We start from the raw sequence: 16,489 nt of genomic DNA on the forward strand, positions 1-16,489 counted from the left end.
CCTTGTCCATGCGTAAGTGTGAATTAAACCCTTAAATCAAGAATTAACATTGTGTAAAATGATGATGATTAATTGTGTGTATATGGAGTCCTGGTGTGAGAAGAATGTGTTGTTTTCTTGCTTTCTTGCATGTAGGTGGTCCTGGATATGACATTTGGAGGTGGTGGTCATACCAAAGCAATACTGAATATGGTTCCTGAAGTCACAGTCCTGGCCTTAGACCGAGATCCTACAGCCATTTCTCTGGCCCAGCAGTTAGCCAAGGAATACTTGTAAGTGATTTATTGAAAAACATCAACTAGACCAAAACACAAGTAAAAGTTTATAAGCTGTCTAGGCAAATGTTTGTAACTTACTATTCATTTTTTTTTGACAGCTGACCGCCTGACCATCTTGAGCAGTGTTTGGTTTATGGTCATTATTTCTGAAAACATACTGTAGTTGTGATATTGTATTGCAGTTCTTGCTGTATTTCTCACTTGTTGCCTGAGCCCGATCAAATACTGTTCACCAAGATACAGCCCCTGAGTTTCTTCATCCAATCAAATCCATTCTTCCTTCTTAACTTAAAGCTTTCTCCCCCCACGCAAAGCTGGTGGGCCCGGGCATGTCATTTGTCAGAGCAAGGGCCCACGCCTGCAGTGTGAACGAGATGCTGCCTCCCACGGAGGATCTATAAGATATGAAGGGGGGCGGGAAGTAGAAAGAAGCCCAGAGAAGTTAAAAAGTGGAGAGAGAGAGAGAAAAAGAAAATGAAAACATGAGTGAGAGAACAGGGAGACACGAGGACACAATGCCAGGGTGGGAGGGAGTGTGTGTGCATGAGCAAGGCGCGGGAGGATGAAAATGAGATGTTCCTAAGACCATGGCGTGGGAAGGAATCCTTTTACGTAGATTCTGGGGAAACCTCTCTCAAGGGAATCTGCCAGAGAAATGTGCCTGTGAGCAGGGAATGACAATTAAGAGAGAGAGAGAGAATGAAAACACTGTATTCTGTCAGCAGCAATATACCTCTGCTGTAAACTCTTCCACGCCTACTCGTGATGCAAGTTGAGAGAAGCTAGAGAAATCTAGCAATTAACCAATATTATTGGAAGCCTGAGTAAAAGACCCTGGCAGCCTACGCAGTGCATCTGCACAACAGCGTTAGAGGATTTTCTCTCTCCTCTGTGCTCCCATGTCTTGAGGAAAGTCTTACCTCAGTGCAAACTGTTTAATCTGAACCCAGTTTTACAGTACACAAAAAATCATTTCACCTCCTAATGTTTATTTAAAAGTGTTAGCTTATGAAAGTAACCCTCTGTTCCCTGAATGATATTCACCCATGTCTTTAATGGGATGTGTCTCCTGCATGTTGAGCCTCACTCTGCTTTTCACCATTCTTGTTGTTGCTATGACTTCCCTGCACTTGAAGCTACGCTGGAGTTGTGCCCACAATAAATGTTATGAATCTGAAAAGGCACCAAGCATTATTGACATGACGTGTACATACTGTATGGGGTCACACCCACTGATATGATCTGAGATATGCTATCAACTATGCACTTTGTTGATTTTACATCAACAAGTGCCATGTTGGCTTTCACACCAGGATAGTAGAATCTTTTTTTAAAAATCTTTATTTCTCCTATCTTAAAACTAATTTCATATGTTTTTAGAAATGCTATCACTGACTATGGTAACACTGGCTAAGAGCAGTTAAATTAATGTTTTAATGACGATTGAAGAAATCTGCCAATTTAAAAGGTATTTCTCTGACTCCATTTACAACAGCTTGTAAATTGTCAGTCTTATCCACAATTTTTTGCCATTTTTTGTCGTAATTTTTCATGGATGTAGCTAGCTGTGTAGCTAGATGACAAGGCCATTCTTCCTGCACGGGGCTGCGTTGGTGGGAGTGTTTTGTTATAGGACAGGCACACAAAATGTGATCCAGGCAGTCCAGTTGGAGTAACAGATTATGCATTTAAAGGATGCATTGCAGCAACATTTAACCCTGGTTGAACTTTTTTGCCAGATGACCCTGCGTTGTTTTGCCAGAGCCCTCTGTGTAATCAACAGACTAACTCTATTCAAAAGAGCTCACCAGCCCAGTTAGTTTTTCTTGAGTCCTCGATAAATTGCACACTGCATAAAAATATCTTGACTCTTCTTCACGTAGAATTATTTGGCTTGGTTTTGTCACCATAAAGAAACCAATCCAACCAAGTGTTATATTCTTTGCATTCTTCTTAAACTCACAAGTCAGCCATCCTCTCAATACTAACTAGCTGATTAACAACTTCAAACAATCAATCACACATCATAGATAACACCTAATGTAGATTCCAATATTTGTAAACGTTCCTTATCTCACCATCTCCTCACCATTCAGAAACAAGCTTTTAAACCAGAAAATAAAGATGATAAAATTAAAGTGGAGAAACAGCAGGGAAGCATTTAACAGTTATTGATGACATTTCTAAGAATACGATGGCAAGGTCACCAACAAATTCACAATTTTTATATCCTTCCTAAGGAACTGAGCGGGTCACCACAAGGGAATATTTCAGGCTTGATTTGTGAAGAGGCAGCATCGTGTTGAACGATACGCTCAAACTGAGCCTGCTGGGAAGGTTCCTGATGTCCTCACTGAGTGTACTGTATTCTTATTCCAGATGGACAAGAACAAGTGAATGCAAGGAACTATTTAGGGAAGGGAGGAAATACTTAAGTGTAGCCAAACATTATGCTTTAACCAAAGTAGACAATGCCTTAATTGAGCTTGATGCTTTATAATGGATTGGAAATAAAAGTTTGACAATAGGGAAACTCAAACTGTAAATTGATAGTTTGCATTATACCCTATTATAACATATTTTGCTTTTTTATATATATATTATATTTTGTTTAGATACAATTCCAAACTGGTTTGATAAAAAAATTCTGTGTAGTGTAGATAATATAATGAAATATGTCAGATTGATATTTACGATCATAATGGATTATTTAGTTATGGTTATTTACACCTTGTTATTTTGTAGCTTTTTAAAACTTATACTATCTATTAAGTGGTTTGGCAGGTTCAAAGTCTCAAAAAAAACACTTCTTTTTGTACACCGTTTGACTGCATAATTAAACAGCCCAAATTTTACAATTGTTAGATATCCTGCAAAAGGTGGGAACATGAAATTATCTTGATGTTGATTTAAACAAGACAAGGTTTGGGGCGGTGCAATTGTAAGTGGAATGGATCTAGATCAGATTTGCAAGGGTTTGCACAACACAGTGCAAAGACATGTCCGTTGAAGTTGAAAATGTTTCAATTTGAGCTTAAAAAAATAGTTTCATGAATCTACATGATAAACGTAAAGAAACGGGAAAAAAGGCGAGGACTGGAGGGGAATAACTGCCAGAGGCTGAGCTGAACACACTTACAGCTAACCTCTCAATCTGTAAAGATTTGGACGGTCTCTGTGTGAGTTTTGGGAAGATCATATTCAGTATTAGATTGATCCAGTGAGATGCCAGAATAACAAAAAGAAGGCATGATGTCAATGTGGGGTGCTACAACTATAAAAAGCTCAGATCTCTTAAGCAATTATGAGCCCACACTTGGACCTCCACACATACACCACTGAAACGTGTTCTCTTTAATAATATAAGACCTTACATAAGGCATTTATATCTCCAACTCTGTGTCTAAGCCACATAAAGAAGTTAATAATTTAGAAATGTTATGTAATTGTTTTGCATATTTTTAAATCCTTAAGTGGCTTACAAAAACTTGTTAGGAAAGAAGTCGCAGTTTCTAGTGAAAGGTATGTTCATCACCTACCTGTGGGCGGACACAGACTACAGAATTTTAATATCCAATAATTAAAAAGTGAAAGTAATTTGTTTAAAACATTCCATGATTACCAGCCTTTGATTAGCATAACTGAGCTTTCAGTGTTGTATAATAGCTAGCTATTACATGACTTTAAATATATATTTAAGGTATAGACTTCAAATTGTTATTTGTGTGTAAAATGATTTGTACAAATATAATATAAAGGAAGCGGTCTCTTTTCTATTAGAATGTTGCATCAGTCTACTCATTTGCACCTTTTACCAGTGGGCAGGGCTGAGAACACTGCTACATTATGTAGAGTAGCAACACAAACTCATAGCGGCTTTCAAATAAAGCTGTGAGGTCCCACTCGGTCTGAAGCTACACTCTTGCCTAACTCGCTCCTCTTAACCCTCTTTTGCCAGTCAGTATGCTGGCACTGACAGCACCAAAAAAATGTGTCTGCAGTTACACAGAGAAGGTACAATACATGGACCAACTCTTGTTCGTTTTATTCCTCAACACTAATGAAATGAGGAATTCAGCAATCCTTTTATCTGCTAGGGAACAAATCTATTTATTGTGAAATATATAGTAACATATGTTGACTATTGACCCACTTCCCTGCCCTTACTGTATCAATGCATACGCATGTGTTTAGCTATTCAATCAGTCAGATGGAAGTAGATAATTACAATTAATGTTTTTTCTGTGATGCCATCACGTAAAGCTGGAATAACTTGGAACTACCTTCTGTGAAGATGCACAAAACGTCTCTGTGAAGAGAAGGGTGTTATCCACAACCACTGAGTCTTTCACAGGAGCTGATGCGCACACCTCCCAAGTCTTAACAATGCCTAGTGTGGACCTGCGCAGCAAGAAAGCTAATGGTTGCTCCACATCCTTTCAGAAGTTGTGTGTACAAGTATAAAAGAAACAACCATGCAAATGTCTCTGAACGACCCGTGCGCCTGTTTGTCTACGTATAGGTTGCAGAAACGTGTTTCTGAGCATTTGACTCTCTTTAAGCTCCTTCTTTTTGTTTTTATGGCTGCATATTTACAGTTTGGTTTACAGCACCAAACTGCAGACAAAGTTAGCGACTAGCTTTGAGGCAACAAAATCATCATCCGCACAACACTGCTTGACCTCTAGTAAAAATGCTTCAACAAGAATCCTGCATGGCGAACATGTTCTAAATCCAATAAGATAAAACTTTTACCAAAAAGACAGTTTATACTTTGAATAACCCAAAAAAAATTAGAAATTGGAGAAGGTGGGTGGAGTGCTACTGAGGAGGCAGTAACAGAAAGAGATTGTGCAGGTGATGGGAGAGAACAACAAAGCCTTTACTATAGATTTTTCAACAAATCAATCACTGTGCAGGATAGTGAATAACAACAGCAAAGCAAAGGAAGGCCCTGGTAGCGTGGGTGAGATGCTCCCTTGCCATTTTGTCTTCTGTGGGTTTTGAAATAGAGGTCCTGCCAATTTCTGTTCTTTCCTTGCATGCCCCTAGTTAATCTTGAGAAAGGTGGAGTCTTTGTTGTGTACATAAAAGGGGCAAGTTTGAAATGTAATAACATTTCTGCTAAGGGAAGGATATCAATACCTTTATTTTATCGATACCTATATTAATTGCAATGCACCTTATTTTTTATCAATACAGTACTTCAACCAATAATTAAAGTCAATTTCTGGTGCTACAAATACACTAAACAATAGAAATAAAGCAACAGCTAATTGGAAGCTGATGACAATACATGATGAGGTGGTGTAGTCAACTTGAAGCTGCTCAGCTTTTGCAGTTGGGTCTGTAGCGTATAAAATGAGTTGTTTAGGGTGGATATGGGACTTGTAGGGAAATGACACACTGTTTTCACTATACCTTGTTCACCACGCACAGTTCGTTAAATGGTTACGTTATTAAATCTATTGATTCATGAACAGGACACGATTATGTCGGGTTTTTTTTGTGTGGTGATTACGAATTTTAATTTAATGTATTTAAATGGGAAGCATGTTTCGTAATCACAGCACGACAACAGTAGGGAGTAGTATGAAAAGCAGAAAATCCGCGTAGGGAGGTTGGTCGGGGTGATGGATGGATCAAACAATACAGGACTTTCACCCCGGAGATCCTTTCCGCGTTATTCTCTTCCTAACCACAACCGTCCCGTTGTTGTCGGCGTGTCCTGCGTGTGACGGTACCTTTCCCAGTTCTTCTTTTCCTAACCTCAACCGTGGATCGTGTCCCTGCACCCGGGGATCGTGTCCCAGTGTGGCGGTCCCATTGTTGTTGCAGGCGTGTGGCATTTAATTTCCCCGTTGTGGCCGCGTGTGGCAGTCCGTCCTGTTGTTGTCGCCGGCGTGTGCCATTTATTTTCCCCGTTGTGGCGTTTAATTTCCCCGTTGTTGCGTCCACCAGAGCAGCCCAGTGTCATGGCAGTTCGTGAAATGGTAACGTTCGAAAATCGTGACCTGTACACAAAATAAACGAGAAGATCGTGACCTCTACATAAATCAAAAATAACGTGACTATTTACGAACTGGCATGAGACCGGGTTGGCCATGTGTCACCTGTTGTAAAAATGTAAACTTAAATTAAAAAAAGTTTTCGTTTTAAGAGTAATAACTTAACTAGAAACTATGGGTGGAGAAGGCTGCATATAGATACTAGCTCCTGTTGCTTTTTTCTGCCATCATCTTTGTTCACACAATGTTAAAAGGTCACATGAAAAATGCATGAATGTGGCTGGAGGATCTTTCTACTCGTGCATGAGGAAGTGACTGTGTACACAGGATCTTGCTCTGTCAGTGACAAGAAAGGATCTCAATAGGCTAGCTAAGACAGTTAGTGGGCTTCCAAGGAAGCGCCCAATTCAGTTAAAGTTGACTGGAAACCTTTTTCTCTACAGTGTCTTAATGATACTATGGAATAAGTAAATGTCAACATTTCCCATAAACTGAAGAGTGGACTTTACTTACCGTTCCCATTCAGTATAGCAGTTGTGTGTAACTGGAAGTAGAGAAACACAATGTGGCAAGCTTGGTGAAGCTGTCAGCTCTGTCATTTTCTATGAGAACCAGCCATATCCGTTCTTTTTTTTCTCCCTCAAATGTTATTTAATGTCACACAGAACATGAGTGACATGACATCCGACATCCATTACATTGTTAGTAAACAAAGAAGAAATGTACAAAAAAGTTAAATTGTATGTCAAGTGAAATTAAGAAATTAAATGTATTAAAAGTAATTCAAATAGAAGAAAATGATACATAATACTAATATAATAACAATAATAAATATAGCATTCATATTAATAATCATGTTTAGCTATTAGATGAATAAAAACATGAATATAAAAAAAAAAAAACCTGACCCAAGCGTTGATGTGATTAACTATGCACTGTCTTCAGATTTTAAAGCTTTATTTATTGGAAAATCATGTAACTATTAATGTAGGGTTGGAAAAATGGATGTGCAGTATGTTTTTAATTTACCGAGGAAACTAGAAAATATATCTTTACAGTCAGATCAGGGCACATCTTACACCTTTCTTTACATAATATCTTCATGCAGTTATACTTGCCAAATTGGTCTCTTACCATCACAGAACTTATTGAACCAGTCTGTAAAATGCACAGTTAAGTGTATTACATTCTGAAACCCTCTCTCTGTATTATAATAGAAAGGGAGCCACTCTGTATTATCAACTACGGTATTATTTCATCAAGAAATCATTTTGCAAGGTTACCAGAGCCATCACTCAGGAACTCAACCCATTATCATCTTTGTATGATTATTAGGGCTAAAGATCTTTTTTAAATATGTAATTCAATTCAATATTAGAGATACTTCCTCTTCACCACAATTTAAACATTGATGAAGTAATTTTTACTTCAGAGTCAAAATTGTAATAATTTACTTTTGTTACAACCATAATCTTTAATCTCTTTGCAACACAATCTCTCAATTTAACTTTATCAACCTGTTCATTGTATCAACATGTTATCTAATTCAACTGATAAACTGATTAACTAAAACACAAAGATAACAGCATCTTGCTTGCAATCACTCACAAGATAAAGTGATGTATTTGCCCATATTCTCATTTTATTAATGTTTTCATATCTTGTTCTTCTCACCCCACTGAATTTTACCAATGAGCTGAATGACAATGGCATTTTACTGTGCCTTTCAAAACACTGAATGTCACTGAAATTATGTAGCATTTCTTTTCCGGATCCATCTATATAATGCTAGTATTTTAACAGCAGCAATATACAAATGTCTAATTACGCTATTCCTTTTCCTAATCCTTTCTCCAGTGGTCATGTGAAACCATTGCTTGGGCGATTCAGCGAGCTTGAAGCCCTGCTGTCTAACATGAACATTAAGCCAGGCAGCATTGATGCTGTCCTGTTGGATGCTGGCTGTTCCTCCATGCAGATGGATCAGGCAGAGAGAGGCTTCTCCCTCAGCAAGGATGGGCCCCTGGATATGAGAATGGATGAAGAGAGGTAAGTGATTTGCAACATACAGTAGGTGTGTCTGGATGATGGATCTCAATTTTAATTAGGAATGCTGCATTAACCAAGCTGGAAATAAAAATAAATAAATAAAAAAAACACTTAATTTTCCTAATACATCATGTTGGGAAGTGCTGGATAATCAGAGTTACTATCCATCCATCCATCCATCTTCATCCGCTTATCCGGTATCGGGTCGCGGGGGTAGCAGCTCCAGCAGGGGACCCCAAACTTCCCTTTCCCGAGCCACATTAACCAGCTCCGACTGGGGGATCCCGAGGCGTTCCCAGGCCAGGTTGGAGATATAATCCCTCCACCTAGTCCTGGGTCTTCCCCGAGGCCTCCTCCCAGCTGGACGTGCCTGGAACACCTCCTTAGGGAGGATCCCAGGGGGCATCCTTACCAGATGCCCGAACCACCTCAACTGGCTCCTTTCGACGCCAAGGAGCAGCGGCTCTACTCCGAGCTCCTCATGGATGACTGAGCTTCTCACCCTATCTCTAAGGGAGACGCCAGCTACCCTCCTGAGGAAACCCATTTCGGCCGCTTGTACCCTGGATCTTGTTCTTGTTCTTTGAACTCCTTCACTTGGGGTAAGGACTCATTCCCTACCTGGAGAAGGCACTCCATCGGTTTCCTGCTGAGAACCATGGCCTCCGATTTAGAGGTGCTGATCCTCATCCCAGCCGCTTCACACTCGGCTGCGAACCGATCCAGTGAGTGCTGAAGGTCACAGGCTGATGATGCCATCAGGACCACATCATCTGCAAAAAGCAGCGATGAGATCCCCAGCCCACCGAACTGCAACCCCTCTCCACCCCGACTATGCCTCGATATCCTGTCCATAAATACTACAAACATGATTGGTGACAAAGCGCAGCCCTGGCGGAGGCCAACTCTCACCTGAAACGAGTCCGACTTACTGCTGAGAACTCAGACACAGCTCTCGCTTTGGTCGTACAGAGATTGGATGGTACTGAGAAGGGACCCCCTCACCCCGTACTCCCGCAGCACCTCCCACAGTATCTCCCGGGGCACCCGGTCATACGCCTTCTCCAGATCCACAAAACACATGTAGACCATGCATTGTTCCTCTTCAACCCGAGGTTCGACTATCGACCGAACCATCCTTTCCAGCACCTTGGAGTAGACTTTACCGGGGAGGCTGAGAAGTGTGATACCCCTGTAATTGGCACACACCCTCTGGTCCCCCTTTTTAAAAAGGGGAACCACCACCCCGGTCTGCCACTCCTTAGGCACCGTCCCAGACTTCCATGCAATGTTGAAGAGGCGTGTCAACGAAGACAACCCCTCCACACCCAGAGCTTTAAGCATTTCTAGACGGATCTCATCAATCCCTGGGGCTTTGCTACTGTGGAGTTGTTTAACTACCTCAGTAACTTCCACCAGGGAAATTGACGACAATCCCCCATCATCCTCCAGCTCTGCCTCTACCATAGAGGGCGTATTAGTTGGATTTAGGAGTTCCTCAAAGTGCTCCTTCCACCGCCCTATTACCTCCTCAGTTGAGGTCAACAGTGTCCCATCCTTACTGTACACAGCTTGGATGGTTCCCCGCTTCCCCCTCCTGAGGTGGCGAGCGGTTTTCCAGAAGCACCTTGTCTTTTCCGAACTTATCCCACACCCGCTGCTTTGCCTCTTTCACGGCAGAGGCTGCAGCCCTTCGGGCCCTTCGGTACCTTGCAACTGCCTCCGTAGTCCTCTGGGATAACATATCCCGGAAAGACTCCTTCTTCAGTCAGACGGCTTCCCTGACCACCGGTGTCCACCACGGTATTCATGGGTTACCGCCCCTTGAGGCACCTAAGACCCTAAGACCACAGCTCCTCACCGCAGCTTCAGCAATGGAAACTTTGAACATTGTCCACTCGGGTTCAATGCCCCCAGCCTCCACAGGGATGCACGAAAAGCTCCGCCGGAGGTGTGAGTTGAAAGTCTGTCGGACAGGGGCCTCCTCCAGACGTTCCCAATTTACCCGCACTACCCGTTTGGGCTTACCAGGTCTGTCCAGAGTCTTCCCCCACCCCTTGACCCAACTCACCACCAGATGGTGATCGGTTGACAGCTCCGCCCCTCTCTTCACCCGAGTATCCAAAACATACGGCCTCAGATCAGATGAAACAATTATAAAATCGATCATTGACCTTTGGCCTAGGGTGCTCTGGTACCAAGTACACTTATGAGCATCCCTATGTTCGAACATGGTGTTCGTTATAGACAATCCATGACTAGCACAGAAGTCCAACAACAAACAACCACTCTGGTTTAGATCAGAGAGGCCGTTCCTCCCAATCACGCCTCTCCATGTGTCTCCATCATTGCCCACGTGCGCGTTGAAGTCCCCCAGCAGAACTATGGAGTCCCCCACTGGAGCCCCATGCAGGACTCCACTCAAGGTCTCCAAGAAGGCTGAATACTCCGAACTCTTGTTTGGTGCATATGCACAAACAACAGTCAGAGTTTTCCCCCCCACAACCCGCAGGCGTAGGGAGGCGACCCTCTCGTCCACCGGGTTAAACTCCAACGTAGCGGCACTCAGCCGGGGGCTTGTGAGTATCCCCACACCCGCCCGGCGCCTCACACCCTGGGCAACTCCAGAGAAGAAAAGAGTCCAACCCCTATCCAGGAGTATGGTTCCAGAACCGAGACTGTGCGTAGAGGTAAGCCCCACCAGATCTAACCGGTAGCGCTCCACCTCCCGCACAAGTTCCGGCTCCTTCCCCCACAGAGAGGTGACATTCCACGTCCCCAGAGCCAGTGTCTGCTGCCCGGGTCTGGTCCGTCGAGGCCCCTGACCTTCACTGCCACCCGTGTGGCAGCGCACCCGACTCCAGCGGTTCCTCCCACAGGTGGTGGGCCCATGGGATGGAGAGATGTATGCCACGTAGCTTTTTTGGGCTGTGCCCTGCCGGGCTCCGTGGCAAACCCAGCCACCAGACGCTCGCTGATGAGCCCTCCATCTGGGCCTGGCTCCAGACGGGGGCCCCAGGCTTCCTCCGGGCAGGGTCACTCCATCTCTTCCTCGGTCACTCATAGGGTTTTTGAAACATTCTTTGTCTGGCCCCTCACCTGTGACCACTTTGCCTTGGGAGACCCTACCAGGAGAACAAAGCTCCAGACAGCACAGCCCTCAGGTTCATAGGGACACACAAACCTCTCCACCACGATAAGGTGATGGTTCCCGGAGAAGATCAGAGTTACTGTTGCCTTGAAATTGCTTCAGTACTCATTGGAGCAATGTCAAAGTGCAGTGAACAAAAAAGGCCTAGCCAAAATAGGCTACCAATATCATGGGCCTATTAGACTTTATTTTTTATTATTTTTCTCTTAAAGTTCTTAATACAATTTAATGAATGAAAAGTGACAAATAATATGTCTGATATGTTTGACAAGTGAAAAATATATTTAAACGATTAAAACAACCTGTGTTTTCTTGACAAACGACCTCTCATGGCTGTGTAAATACAGTTGTCCTTTCTCAGTAGCAAAGGAAGAAGAGTAACGTTACATCGCAAATTCTTCAGGTGCATGGTTGACTTAACATTGGGGAAACGGATCAATTTAAGCTAAAAACAAGACCATTTACTGCAGGTCATTCCCCTACTTTTTTTTTCTTTCGCCACATTTTCCTGCCTCTCTCACTATCACTATCAAATTATGACATAAAATGCCCAAAAAATAATCCCTAAACAAAAATAATAATCCAGTATTAGTCAAGGTTTCTTTTGAATTTTAATATTGGCAATACGTGTACAAAATACAAAAGTGCTTTCACAATTGAATTTGAATAATACCATTATTTTTTTTGCAGCCATTAAAGAAGAACAAAATGCTAATTTTAATTTTAATCATGGCAGCATTATAGGAACAATTATAACCCCAGAGTCACGCATACCCTTCTAGGAGTTATTGAGCCTAAATCTGTATGTATGTATGCATGTATATATACAGTATGTATGTGTGTGTATGTACAATATATATAATGTGCAAAGCTACCAGCTAAGATAACCCATTATAAGCTATTGCACAAGCTGCATTCCTCTTTTCATCCCCTCACAATCAATCTATTCATAACTGTCAGCCATGAAGGTTTTCAGCTGTATCTCTGAGTTGTCAGGATTCGCCACTGTCAGCAAGGGTGTGACGTCAAGCAGCTTAATTGGGCTTCTCTTCTTGTGCGTAGGTACCCCGACATGCCTTGCGCTGCTGACGTTGTGAATACCTTAGATCAACAGGCACTTGCATCCATCCTCACTGCATATGGGGAAGAAAGACACGCCAGGAAAATAGCTTCAACCATTGTGGAGGCACGCCGTGTCAGCCCCATCACCCGGACACAGCAGCTGGCCAGCGTGGTGGCAGGTAGCTAGACACTGTCCTGATTAATTCCCCGCAGAATTCTGGAGGCTGCGAGGGAAAATAAAACATGAGTGGAGTTATTAAGGCTGTCTCCCGGTGGGATGTATTTGCCTCAGAAAATCATGTGTACTGTGACCTCAGTCATTATCCTGCCTTTGTTTTGGGTACCTTTCTTCTGCACCTTCCTTTGAGAGAGTTGAGACAAAGACAGTGCTGGAGGTGGCTGCAACAGAATGTGGCTAATGCCTTGAAAACAAACAGCAGCTCACACCCAGTAACCCATCTCTCTCCTTCCATATTGCTGTTTTGCTTTATTTTCCCCTTCTTTTCCCCAATTCCTCTGCTCACAAATATGCTCACACACTTGTGCATAAAGCCGGGATTACATTGTTTGTCTTCACTGATTGTTTTTTTTAAGCCGTATGCCTCCAGATTTGAGCTGCCGAACAAGTGAGATGTCATTTCAATAGTTATTGCACAGAGTAGTATGTGCGTCAGTGTCACCCTGGGAGAACAGGTGTAAGTGAGAGCAGCTGTTTGATCTTTTTTGAAGAGCAAAGTGAGTCACCACCAATGTTTATTTGGAACAATGCAAGAGGTTTTGATTTAAGACAGTTCCAGCAGGGCTCTATGAACAATTGTTGTTGATCTTGACAGGAGCAAATTTAAGTCACAGGAGAAATGACGAGGATGGAAGGGAGCCGTTTGATCAGAAATTATATTTCATATAAGAAAGGTATTTTGGTCGCACTTTCTCTTACTCCTGATTATTTTTATCTTTTTACAGTTATCTTAAACATTGTACAGCAGTAAACAGCTAAACGGGGCCGGCTGTGGCTCAGGTGGTTGAGCGGTCGTCTACCAATTGGAAGGTCGGTGGTTCGATCTCTGGCCTTGCAATACCATGTCGAAGTGTCCCTGGGCAAGACACTGTACCCAGAATTGCTCATGCAACTGTGTGTGCATGTTTATCTGATGAGCAGGTGGCACATTGTATGGCAGCTTGGCCACCAGTGTATAAATGTGTGTTTGAACGGTAAATGGTGCCTGTGCAATGTAAAAGCGCTATATAAATGCAGTCCATCCATCCATTTAAATGCAGAATTTTCCACATGAAAATAACAAATAGTGTAGCAAATAATGTGTTTTATTTTTCCTTTAAATTGTTTGCATCAGCATCCACTGGGATAACCCTTTTCCTTGATTCATTATTTGAATAAAATTGTACAGGAATATAAAAATACTGCATTTAGTCGTGTACAGAAGCATGGCTGTGTGAATGAGCGGGGTTTTGGAGTTATATCCAGTTACTTTTCCAAATAGCTATTAGTTACTTTTCAGAATCCACATGAACCACTCTTCACATTGGCATGAATTAAACCGCACAACACTTATTTAAAAATAAATACCTCAATTTTAAAGCTGGTTCACCTGGATTTACTCCCGTTATTAACAGCAGGAGCAAATGCCAGGAGTTGAGTTTTCATTCAAATAGAATTATGACTGGTGTATTAACTGAATGCCAAATTAATCAGAGCACACAAGGCCAAATTGCCTCCTAAGTTACCATATGACCGGTTGCTGACACAACTAAAACAATGTAGCATTTAAAAGGATATTTTTTTAAAAGGAGTCCTGACAGTGCTCACTCCATATAAAACGCACTGGGGTTACATTACATAACTTGTCTTTGAGCAAAATTAATTTAAAATATGAGCCATTATGTTTCGTATATTAATTCCAAAGCTTCTTGTATCTGTAGACTTTCAACAACTCCTATAGTCCCGGTCTGTCTCCAGTTGGGATTTATGTATATTTGACACAGTTGTTGTCAACTGTATATCCAGTATCTTGCAAACACCAGTGTCTCAAGGAGGTCCGTTGATATTGACGATTCTGCAAGACACAATTTGCGTCCAGTACCAACGTTCATTGCAGTGTGACGTTTATGTTGTATTGCTAGAGGAAATGTTGTGAAGGTTAGGGTGGTGGATGGGTGGATCATATTTATAAAGCTAATTCTAGTTATTACTTTTGTACTTTTGTGTTTTGAAGTGTTTGTCTACATTGGCGTTTTTATGTTCTATACTGTGAGGCACTTTGTAAATTCTGTTTTAGTATGAGCTCTATAAATCATTGATAACTTTTCTGACATTTAACAATAATGAGTGAGATATCACTGCTAGATGCTTTACAAGTTAATGTGATAATATCGGCTCTACAATAGCCACAGCTGTGCGTACTGGTCTCGTTGTGTAAGTGCGGCCTGTTTAATGATTAAAACATGGCGTTTTTTTACAGACAAGTTTTAGTTGACAACCTACACAGTGTTATGTGTCTTGCCTCTGGGTGGGAGGGGTGTTTTCCTTTTACGTGCTAATGGAATCAAGACGGCCACCAAAAGTGACCTAGAAATTTATCATAAAAACACATTTATATGGCAGAGGCAGCCATGGTGACACAAGCACGTCATACATCTGTGATGGTAAAAGAAAAATCCCACAGCCATTAACATTTTTTTTGTTAAAGGTTTTTTAAGAGAGAGTCTGAAATGGAAATACAGTAGAATTCTACCCAACATGTAAATTGAAAGTTTACTTTGCTAAATGCTGACACCAAGAGTCAAGTGAGCTACATTTAGGTAAATTACAGCACCAAATGCATTCAACACGTGTGTGTGTGTGTGTGTGTGTGTGTGTGTGTGTGTGTGTGTGTGTGCGTGTGTGCGTGCGTGCGTGCGTGCGTGTGTGCGTGCGTGCGCCGGAGGGGAAGACATGGATGCATTGATTTAGAGACGCCAACAAGGTGTTTAACGTTAATTTCGACCCAGAGCAACAACAGTAAAACGCAGGTGGTGATCTACTTGAATTAATTCAACATTAGTACATCAGCTTTCACTGCCAGTTTGAAATGCATTTAGAAAAGCTCAACCTGTTGCAGAGTTCCACAAAAAAGCACCCTGTTTTGTCTTTTGAAATAGAGTCCTGTCTCTAAAATGTGTGATGAATATAAATGTTGTTACTTTTGGACTAAGTTGCACAACATACCAAAATGTCTTCGACAAGCTAATATCGGCTGATTGCTGATTTGTAGTTTTTGGCACTTTTTTATGTCATTTTGGTTTTTAAATGTTCAGAAATGTGTTAAGTGCACAGAGAGGTGTGGTTTGCAGTCTGTAAGGAGGCAGGAGTCAATGGTACAAATACTTCCTTTAAATAAAGCATTAAATTATTGCATGATTAACTAGCTTAGTGGACTGTTGTGGCTGGCTAGCAATAACATATTTCCAGTGAGATGGCATGTTACCAGCAGTCTTGTATAAAGTACTTGAAAGCAATACTTGAGTAAAAGTACAAGTATGCTACCAGAAATTGACTTTGGTAGAAGTTAAAGTCCCCTTTTAGAATATTACTCAAGTAAAAGTCTTAAAGTATCATGCTCATGTTATGCTCATTTTCAGGTTCATAATTGTATATAGAGGTTGTACCAGAATAGGTTTATGTGGTTTAATTTTCAAAAAACACCATATTTTCAGGTAATGCTGATGTTGAAGCAGCTACTACAGCCCCAAACATGTCAGAAATGTTGGCACATTTTGAGGAATCCGCCTGTAGATTCTTAATCTTTTTCTCCCGTAATTTCTCTGCACCTCCCTTGCGCTTTGGTGGTTGTTCGTCCATTTTAACGTGAATGCTAAACTTCCAGCATAACTATTACAGCTTGTGTCTCAGCGCCGGTGGGATTTGTAAATTTGCGGTCCGGAGT

The 16,489-nt window shown here is 41.7% G+C and overlaps 1 protein-coding gene across 2 annotated transcripts in view; it reads left to right on the forward strand.

Annotated features, from left to right (window-relative positions):
- Positions 1-16,489, forward strand: part of mettl15 (methyltransferase 15, mitochondrial 12S rRNA N4-cytidine) — a 60,546-nt gene that overhangs the window by 36,962 nt on the left and 7,095 nt on the right. For both annotated transcript variants that reach the window (XM_078247347.1, XM_078247352.1), the window contains exons 3-5: positions 136-272; positions 8,144-8,335; positions 12,549-12,727. In XM_078247347.1, the coding sequence (XP_078103473.1) occupies positions 136-272; positions 8,144-8,335; positions 12,549-12,727 (508 nt within the window). The remainder of the gene's footprint in view (positions 1-135; positions 273-8,143; positions 8,336-12,548; positions 12,728-16,489) is intronic.

Source organism: Sander vitreus, chromosome 1 (genome assembly GCF_031162955.1).
Source record: "Sander vitreus isolate 19-12246 chromosome 1, sanVit1, whole genome shotgun sequence".
In the NCBI taxonomy this organism is placed as follows: Eukaryota; Metazoa; Chordata; class Actinopteri; order Perciformes; family Percidae; genus Sander; species Sander vitreus.